Below are 10,955 nucleotides of genomic sequence, written 5' to 3' on the forward strand. Positions count from 1 at the left end.
TTCAGGTATCATCACCATGGTCGAGGCATTCTCGTATTCATTCCTAACCTCTGCCTCGGCCCCACTCGAACTATTGGACCCTAACCCAAACATTGTTCAACCTATTCACTCTCCTCGACCGACCGATCCACTCCCTTCAAAATTTTTCTACTTACTCACCGCTCATCCCTTACCACCGACCGAACAACTGCCTTCAAAATTTTCCTACTTGATCACCGCTCGTCCCTCACCGCCGATTGAACTACTCCTTTCAAATAATTTTCTACTTGATCACCGCTCGTCCCTCATCGTCGACCGACCCAGTCTCTTCAAAATCAATTACTACTTGATCCCTACTCGCCTGTACCACCGACTGACCAAATCTCTTCAAAAGCTATCACTGCCTAATTCCCACTCGCCTTGAGTTACCGACTGAGTGATCCCCAAACACCAGCTTTTCAAACTCTAAACTAATCTAGAAACTTTGGCTACTCGGTCCGGAAAACCGATCGACCCAAGAAAACTCAAATTACTAAATCTGGCTTAACCCAGCACTCGGCTCGATCAGGGAAACTGAGACGAGCCGAATAGGACACCTGTATAAATTGGTTCCATCTCCTTAAAACCGAGAAAAAACCATTGCAAACAAAAAAAAAAAAGCCACCACGAACCAAAAAACCACCGTGAACCGATAAACCCCTTTTCCGTTCAACCAGAATTTCAGACCTCTTCAAAGTAAAACAACCTCTCCTAAATTTTTTTTTCAAAACCTTTCTAAACCAACGAAATCCTACTCAAAACCCTCTAGAAACTCAACACAAACACAGAGAAGCACAAAAGAAACAAAAAAACAGTGCGAAAGTAGTGTTTACCTTGAAAGAAGCTGAAATCTTCAAAAAAAACCACCACCAATGAAGAAAACTCTAAGCAGAGAAGAAAACCAAGGAAAACCAAAAGGCAACGTAAAATAAAGATGTATCATCGCCCCCTCGTTTTTATGGACGAACCCTGACAAAGTGAGACACATGGCGGCCCCCCATTGGTTATGGGGCAGAGTGACTCTTCGATTTCATGCCCAAAACGAAGACAAAATCTCCACCGTACACATGGATAGGATCCGCGCAACTTGGGGAATCGTGATCCTGTGCAAGCGCCATGCTGAATAGCGCGGTCTACCCGACCGAGCTGATATGTTCAAGCATACCAATTATCTGCGGCAGAGCCAACAAATTTTGATACTTCACCCATTCAGGAGGTCCTCCCAACCGGGCGGCTAGCCTAGAACTAGTAACTCTACTTCTAGCCTCAAGACACGTACCGATAAAGATGGCGGGTATCAAGCTATTCGGTCATCCCGGACGGACAAGTTGGTCGCGAACGAACGAGTCGATCGTGAACGGAATGTAAGCATGTGTACATCACTTCGCTCGGGTCCAACCAATCCGCCCAAGGCGCCATAGCCACGTTGAGCTTAACGTAGTCCGCTCATCCGAAAGCACCAAGTGAGGACATCTTCGTGATATAGTTCGTTTACCTTCCGTTCAGTCCGACACACCAAACAATTCACCTTCATGAGATATCTTGCTCATCCACCCATTCGATCTGACACACCGATTGGAGTCACCTTCACGAGATAACCCCCTAGACAATCACTCGGTCTGACACACCGAGCGAATACACCTCCACGAGATAGGTCGACCATACACCCACTCACTCAAATCCGTACACCGACTAACAACACCCTTAGGGACCGACTTCACATTCCCACTTGTTTAAGGGCACTGAGTTCGTTCATGACCACATCTCGCCTCCATCCGTCCAATCAAGTGTACCGAAGAGCTCACTGACTACAAGCACGATCATGCGATCAATCGGTCGACCACTTAGGCCGACCAGATATGCCTCCAAGCAACGCCTACTCTCTAAGTTAAGCATTCCTTAACTCAGAGAGTGGGGGGCAAACTGTTAGGGCCAAAAAAAATCCTTGGCCCAAATAGGGAAACACCTCTAACAAAGATGGAAGCCCAGGCCCAACCCCGATGGGGTCTAAGTCGGAATTCCGCAGATGAGGCCCATTCGGTATGAATTACAGTCGGATTTTACCATCTGGACCCAGGCCTCTTGATCCTAGAACACCTTCTAGGCTCATGGTCAACTCGGAGCCCACAGTCGCCTACGAATTACACTCGTACTTGAACTCTGATAAAGAAGTCAACTACTGTCCCAATTCCTCCAAGGCCCGTATCCAAGTCATGCTCGAACTCCCTTTCTTGCTGAGATAAGGGAACCAAAGGTTACACCCTTTGGGAGGACTACCACTACGAGGACTCCCAGTCCTACCAGGATTGGAAGACCATACAATCACTATTTAAACAGAGGCCAGCCCTCTCACAAAGGACGAAAACATTACACCTTCAGACCTTGGAGTTCTCACCTGAGAACTTCACATTACAGTCGTAATCACAGTCCCTGACTAGACTTCCGGTAACCTTTCCTCTCCCTAACCCTCACTGAACTAGCCTTACTCAGCCTTGTTAACTTAAGCGTCGGAGTGCCTACGGCAAACACCACCCCGGTGTTTTCCGTCTGCTTCACGCTTGTCTTCTCACGTGTGTAGATGCAGCAGATCGCTAGTGGCTTCAACCTCACGGAATCAGTCCCTCTTTCCGTAACGGTAGATTTTTCTTCTACAACTTCGCCCTTGCATTCATTCATTCCCCTTTTTTATAGACTCCTTTTACACGTAGTGACTACACTAACGTGGGATACATTACTAAAGACTAATATTTTGAGTTGAAGTGTTAAATTTTTCTATCATATTTCACATTTTCAACCCAATTCAAACTAGAATGCAATATAATATATTGAACAATCAATACATGAAATTTGAATTGAATTTAAAAGAACTTGTATTCAGATGTGATTTCTACGAAAATTGGGATACACATGATGCTCTCTTAACCATCTTTCAAGAGATCTTGTATTCAGACATATATATATTAATATATGAATAATCTTCTTTTTGGCATGCCATAGAGTCATAGTGTATATATCTAAACACTTATTTAAATGTAGACTCAAGAATCAAATTTCTATTTTGTAAATTCTTTTATTTGATTTCATTTGTTATAAATTAAAAGTTATTAATTAGTATACGAACTGTTTGATGTCTGCGATATTGACTTATTGTGATCCACTCTTGAAGCATCTAAGTTGGATTAATTTAATCTAATTAGCTTCTTCACTATTTAATTTATTGATTTTTTCAGTGTCTTCTTCCCAAACTTGACATAGTTGTATATTATTTCCCACATTGTACCATTTTGTTCTTAATTAATTTTCTACTAAAACTATACTGGACGATTGTTTTGTTGGAACTTGGAACTTAATGTTAATTAATTTAGAGCCGAGATTAGAAAATCCCTCTAATTTGTGTATGGATATGGCAGCCAGAACTTGATCTTCAACATGTTTATTATTTTTTAAAATTTTTTATTTTAAATTTTCTGGAGGAGAATTAAAAACCCATAGTGGGGGCATTTATCTAGGTTGCAACTCACTAGGAGAAATCAGTATTCAAAACGAAATATTTATTAATTTAATTAAGCGAATAAAAAACAAAAGCAAAAGACAATGAGCACACTCTTAAAACATGTCCCAAGAAAAAAAAAAAAAAAAAAATTGTGAAGATCACGGGCAGGGCACCAACCCTATAACAAGGCATTACCATGTGCTGAATCCATTTACTTTTAAAATTTCTAATTCTATAAACTTAGCAGCAGACACCAATTAAATTATACTGTAACTTTTAATTAATTGTATATCACTTTATATAAACCTAAATTTGTCTTGAGATGAAGAGAATCTTAATCCACTGTTTCATTATGTCATCAACCATGACTTGGTATATATAATAGAAAAAACTAATGACATTGAGTTAAAAGAAAAGGTCAATGAATTTCATAGTATTTGTATGAACTGGTAGAAGAAACAATGAGGTGAGGACAATTGAGCTTGTTTAGTTGATGATCAATTAGTCTTTAACCAGTAATCAATTAATAATGTTTATTTGAATAATTCGCCAAGCATACGGAATTGGCCTTTAGTGTCATATTCGATATGTTGGCTTTAATGGCTTTATTCTACAAGAATTATGACCTATTCCGGTGCATGAAAAACGTCAGAAGAGGCCATATTGACCTTACAGAACATCAACTAAGATGCGAAATATGATATACAAATCTGTTGATAAGACTTGCAGTTGATAAGAATTCCGGCATCGGAATCTTTATTCCGGTATTTTGCAGTAAAAAAAAAAAAAAAAGAAACCTTTTCCGATGCCAATTCCTGTAAAAGTAATTTCGAAATTTGTTTGCAAAACAAGAGCTATCATTTATGGTTGAAATCAATTAATTTTTTTTTACTAACAAGGAAAAGGATTTGAAAAAACAATCCTAACTTATTGTACAACGTTCTACGTAAGAACAAATAAAACTAATTCTTGATTTAACACATCCTGTCAACTCTTAATTAGCTCATGATATAGACCAATTAAACGTTATTCACCCATCGCCAGCCATCAAATTAATTTAATCTTTTAATATATATTGAAGTTAGACTTCCAATTAAGGACTCAACCACTCTTAATTAATTAATCAGCTAGGTGGCCGGAGATGATGTGAACACTATAATATTTTATAAACCAATTCCGGCCAATTTTTTTTCAATATAAAAATCATCATACTTTGATTACTTCTACACAAGGGACTACGACGACTTGAAAGAAACAATAACAATACCACAATTAATTAATTAATCTACAAGTTAGTAGAAAAGATGGGGATTTGAATAAGACATTTCACACCGAAGATATCGAAACATTAAATTAAAAATTGTTAAAAAAAATAAAATAAAATAAAAGGTTATTAATTTCTACTTCGTACTATTTTCTGGACTTTTAGATTCCAAAACATATTTTTTTTGTTAGAGGTTTGGTGTTGGGTGGTATGATGATTAATTATTTCTATATATAAAAGGTTTTAAATTAGTTATTTAGTAAAGAAGATTAAATTTATTTTATGTGCTTTCCTTGTGCTCTACTTAATTAAGAAGAAAAAATAATGCATGAAAGGAAGGTGGAGTCCTTCTAGCTAGGGTTAAAATAATATTTGAAATGGACTATTGTAAAAATTAATTATATGTTCATCAAAAGAGAGTCAATGCAAAAATGCAAAGACGGTGGGGGTGGGTTAATTCTTCTTCTTCTGACACTCTTTTCTTTATTATTAGTCAAAATTTGAGGCCTCCATTGCCCTAATTTCTTTTAATCGCCTCTCATTCTTGAATATCCGATTATACCAGCTAGGGCTGCGAGCTTCAATGGGGATGAACAAAGACTGATTAATTATCTACCTATTGGTAAGGAAATTAAATTATATATTCACTCTATTTAATTGTGTTTCTGTTAATTATAAGATTTGTTCTTGATTAACTTGTTCTTTTTTACTTTCCTTTTTATCAATAATTTTGTTGATTAGATTATAACAACTTAATTACCTATAATAAGTCGAAGATCATTCTTTGTTGAATTTAGTGTCTTCATCATTGTGCAAATTAATGAAATCCGAAACATTAATCAATAATATAATCATATAATTAAGTTTTGGATTAAATAAATTTCCAAGTCGATGCTCTTCTGACTCTTGACTAATTATAAGATATACCATTGAATAATCCCTAGTAGCTTTCCATGATTTTTCAGATCCACCTCATTCTAATCTCTATCCGTTATATATATATATGAAATGTTCAACTATACATAATATGTAGGTGTTGTTTCATTAAAATTGCTTGAGAATTTACATATGGAGGATTATATACAGCAACAGAAATAAAGAAAATTAATGCTATATAGGTAGAAATACAAAAGAAAAAGAGAAGAGTTTTTAAAGCTTTAGTTTGGTGCATGTAGAAGAACATTCTCCCTAAGATGCTGGTTTCCTCTCAAGTAGAGTTTTTAAATTCATTTCATCCTCTCTTGCAAATCAATTATATAGCCAATATTTTTTATATAATATTTAGTACAAGGATTAGATTATAGATTATCTATTATACTACAATGGTCTTTATAATATCTAGGAAAAAATAATATTACAAATCTATAGTGGTAAATCAAGAGAAGCATGATATCTATTATATATTAATTCAAACCAAAGCTTATTATATGCAATAGTTTTTTCTTATTTTCTTCATTAGTATATGACTACCTTAAGTTAAAGTTTTATATAATATATATATAAATATATATATATATATATATATAATATATATATATTATATATATATATATATATATATAATATATATATATATATATACTTTATAGTGTATATATGTATTTATTATTGAACGTTTTTTTTTTCTTACTTCTGTATATCACCTTCCCTAAGCTTTTCACAAATTAAATTGCAATCTTGGAAAGGGAAACTAGCATTACTTTAATACATATGCAATAACTCAATCACATAGAAAATTAACTCATGAAGTATTAGTCTATCACATTTCATTTACAAATATCTTTTATCGAGAACTAGTAAATAATAAAGACAAATTTTGAAACGAGAAAGTTTCGCGTAAGAAATTTGACTAAAATTTTATCTTGTAAACGTTTAACGTTTATTAATGATAATGAACCGTTACGGACATGATTCAAAATTTGAAAAAAAAAAAAATACAGAAATACATGATAGTAATGATGGAAGTGAGGTGTAATCAACGTTACAGTGTTGGTTGTAATTAACAAGGTTATTAAAATTGAATTAGTTTAATTAATTAACAATGTTTAAGTGATGAAGAAGAAAGTAGCATAGTATTTCTCAGTTGTATTATATATAATAAAAAATAAATACGAAAGCATTGCATATACCTCAGCATCGGGTGTTATATTAATGTCGGGACGCCCAGAGAGCGACGTGCACCCCAATTTCTCACGCGCACAAGACCCCACGCTCACAACAAAGCCCTAATTTCCAAGCACCACCACCACCACCTTCATCTCTTCTCTTCTCTCTATATATTATAATAGTCATTGACAAATTTATATAAATATTTATTAATCAAAATTCAATGAGCAGTTTTACCCAGAAAACCCTCATCAAATTTTGAAGAGAGTGAGAGACGGTGTTGTATACTGATCTCCAGCTTCTAAATTAACTACTTGTTTTCTTCTTCAAATCTTCCTCTTTCTTTCTTTCTTTCTTTCTGACTCTTCTGATCTTCTCTTTACGCTTTGTTCTCTCTGTTCAAACTTTTCTAAAGTGTGTTGTTCTCTTCCAGCTTTTCTCTTTTTCAGTTTAACTTCTTTCTTGAATGCTTCTTTATTAGGTTTATACATATCCACCGCAAGTACTTTTTAAGTTTAGAGTTCATGTTTATATATATGGAGAATTTTATGTTCATCTTGAGCTCAAACGAGATCTAAACCTAAGAATTTAACATCATCGTCCTCATCTTTTTCTTCTTCTTTTTGTTGGTGCTTCTGGTTGTTTCACAGTCATGGCGAACCGGTGGTGGACCGGGCAAGTGGGTCTACCTGGAATGGACACTTCAGCTACTTCGTCATCTCCCATGAAAAAACCAGATCTGGGTATCTCTATGGCCAACAATAATGGAGAAAGTGGAAGTGGAGGCGGCGACGATGAAGATGAAAGAGAGAACAGTGATGAGCCTAAAGAGGGAGCTATCGAAATCTCCACGCGCCGCCCTAGAGGTCGTCCACCGGGCTCCAAGAACAAACCCAAACCTCCCATATTCGTCACGAGAGATAGTCCTAATGCACTTAAAAGTCACGTCATGGAAATAGCGAACGGCTCTGATGTTGCTGAAACCCTAGCTAATTTCGCTAGAAGGAGACAAAGAGGCGTGTGTGTACTCAGTGGAAGCGGCACCGTCACCAATGTCACCCTCCGCCAGCCATCCGACCCCGGTGCAGTCATGGCAATTCACGGTAGGTTTGAGATACTATCCCTAACCGGAGCATTTTTACCCGGTCCAGCGCCTCCCGGGTCAACTGGGCTGACTATTTACTTAGCCGGCGGGCAGGGGCAGGTCGTGGGAGGCAGTGTGGTCGGGTCACTGGTGGCGGCAGGCCCTGTGATGGTGATCGCAGCGACGTTCTCGAATGCTACGTATGAGAGGCTGCCACTCGAGGAGGAGGAAGAAGGAGGCGGTGGCGGGTCGCAGGGGCCACTAGGTGGAGGTGGAGGTGGCGGGAACGGTAGCGGTGGCAGTGGCGGCTTGGGTGATCCTTCAGGATTGCCGGTTTATAATAATTTGCCTCCAAACTTGGTGCCTAATGGAGGGCAGCTGAGCCATGAAGCTTATGGTTGGGCTCATGGGCGGCCACCTTTTGCATAATTAGATGAAAAAATTAAAGTTTTTAAGAGTTTTAGCTAGCTAGCTTGTGTTGCCATGTATGGAGAGACAAAATTAAGTAAGTAATTCACAGATGAATAAATTAATGTAATTTCAACTCTATGTTTTTGTATATTAATTTCTCTGCTGTTCTTGTGTTTAATTACTTGCTTCTTCTTCTTCTTTTTCTTCTATAAGACTAGAATGAAAGGGTGTTTAAATTTAGGAATATTAAATTGCTCAAAACAATCTTTAATAAATTCTTCGATCTAGGTTTTTATATACATGTTTAGTTGTATTAATTAAGTTGAGTGCTGCCTTGATCTTCTACATAAAACATATTGAGTTTTGTGGGATTGGCCTTATGTCATGAGTAAAAGAAACTAATGGGAAAATTGGATCTTCTCATGCTGATTTCTTGATCTTTTTTTTTACTGATTCCAGAGAAATAAATTGAATTGAAAACCATACTACGTACTATATTCATTTCAAGGCTTTGCAACATGAAATATACAAAAAAAGAGAACTCTATTCTTCTGCTGGTTTAAGTTTATCATCTTTTATTGTACTTGCCTTGACTTGATTTCTTGTAATTAATTTGTTTCCATATTTCAGAGAATAATGTTTTTAATTATAGTCAGTTACTCACTCTCATTTTTACTTAAAAATTAATGTTTTGGCCCCCTATTGGCCCGTTGCCAAACTAGGTATATATTAAATAAAACTCCTCGTGCCATCGAGATTTGCGAAAAATAAAAATTAAATATCACATTCATGCTATTAAAAACATTTCTTTCCATATATAAATAACATGTACTGATGCTTCGATAGATGAACATAAACTTATATCAAAAGGGTACTTGGAAAATGGAATCCGGGAATATTTAGCAACACCACGAAAATGTGCTATAAATATAAACAAATGTATATAGCAATGGTACAACCCAAATAATAACCAATTGTACTAAATATGAAAGTCTGCAATTCATTTAATTACTGGCAGAATATGGAAATACAGTTGCATATCTTTTTTTTTTTTTTTTTTTTTTTTTAAACGACGGCGGGTGTCAAGGTCAACTTACGCACACCTCAACTAATCTCCCGAAACCCTGAAACTATCAGTCAAATAAGAACTCTAGTGACTACCCTAATTAGTAACTAAGGAGGGACTCGAACACATGGCCTCTTAAGTAATATACCCAAAAGTTCCTATCGAACCACTTGACCACCTAGAGTTTAGTTGCATATCATTCACAGAGACTCTTAGATGTAATACTCAAAAGGTCTTAAGTTTGAGTACCTTTTTGGTTGCTAATAGGGGTAACTACTGAAGTTCTTATATGGCCGATAGTTCTAGGGTTCCAGATGATTGATTAAGGTATGCGTAAACTGGTCCGGATACCCCGATCATAAAAATATATATATCATTGATTGAATATATTCCTGATTTTGTGACGTCCAAGCTTATAATTTGATTGTCTGCATATAAATTTTTCGAAAAGCTTTAAGTTTTAATTTTCAATGACAAATTTATTGGGATGAACTGGGGATGAGTTTGTTTGGGGTGGAGGGGGTGGGGGGGTTGCATTTCTCTCTTTAATAATGAAAAACATGAACCCCACTCACTTTGACTTTCGATAGCAAAAAAATAAACCTTAAGATACGTATATTTAATATAAATTAGGTCATCCATGTATAAAATATAATTGGGGTTCAATTGATGTTCCATTTTGATGTACTGAAGATGGTTCCGAATTTTGGGATACAGATGGATTGATGTTAAAGGTAGTGGAAGAGAAACTGATTAAGATTGGCTACATAGGATGATGAAAAGGATCTCTGATGTTGTGTTTACCACATAATTAAAGTTAAAACATATGAGATTAGATAGATATGATGGAAAAAGTAAACTTTATGTGGAGAAGCCCCAAAGGTATCAAAAAGAACAGATATTGTATATAATTGGTTCAACCACGATTAATGCACTTAAAAAGTAACACTCTTAATTAGAGAGGCGAGCAGGTAAATTGCCTTTTGGAAAAAAAACATTATTGGTAATTAGCTACCGCACATGAAAGACCGATGTTGTTGTTCTTGTACTTGTTGTGATGGTACGTTTTGGTATAGCTGATAAGTGACCACCATAAGAATTAACCATCCCTCGTTGAAGCTTGAATTCTTCATAAATAAGTAGTTTTTGCCACCCTTTCGATTCAGCAAACTTAATTTCCAAGTATCTGGAGGGTTTTCAAGCTGTTTGTTTCTAGCTTTTGCCTTTCCATCTTTCAATATAGTCAATATATATTTGGATTAAGAGCCATTAATATATCTCTATGTATAATTGTTATACTTTTGTTCAATATTCAGCTTTTGAATAATATATAGAGATATATGTTTTCCAATGTTGTTCTTCTAATGAAAGTCATTCATTGTCGTTTCCATATACATCATATATAAATCAATTGAAACAAGAATGTTTTTAAAGTCAAACTAGGACCATGACTCAATCTGTAAGTATAGATATATTTGCAAACTCATAAACATCATAAATATAAATACAAGAA

The 10,955-nt window shown here is 35.8% G+C and overlaps 1 protein-coding gene across 2 annotated transcripts; it reads left to right on the forward strand.

The window, feature by feature from the left end:
- The first annotated feature begins 6,959 nt into the window (after positions 1-6,959).
- Positions 6,960-8,557, forward strand: LOC116129040 (AT-hook motif nuclear-localized protein 19-like). 2 transcript variants are annotated; one of them, XM_031414785.1, is made up of 2 exons: positions 6,960-7,295; positions 7,532-8,557. In XM_031414785.1, exon 2 carries the CDS (start codon positions 7,534-7,536, stop codon positions 8,392-8,394), a length of 861 nt encoding a protein of 286 aa, XP_031270645.1. In that variant the 5' UTR covers positions 6,960-7,295; positions 7,532-7,533; the 3' UTR covers positions 8,395-8,557. The 2 variants fall into 2 exon arrangements, with proteins under 2 accessions (XP_031270645.1, XP_031270646.1); XM_031414786.1 differs by having other exon boundaries at positions 6,960-7,158.
- The last annotated feature ends 2,398 nt before the right edge of the window (positions 8,558-10,955 follow it).

Source organism: Pistacia vera, unplaced genomic scaffold, assembly GCF_008641045.1.
Source record: "Pistacia vera cultivar Batoury unplaced genomic scaffold, PisVer_v2 Contig206, whole genome shotgun sequence".
Taxonomy (NCBI): domain Eukaryota; kingdom Viridiplantae; phylum Streptophyta; class Magnoliopsida; order Sapindales; family Anacardiaceae; genus Pistacia; species Pistacia vera.

Coding starts and splice junctions, on each gene's coding strand:
- LOC116129040 (XM_031414785.1), top strand. CDS start 7,534: ATGGCGAACCGGTGGTGGACCGGGCAAGTGGGTCTACCTGGAATGGAC.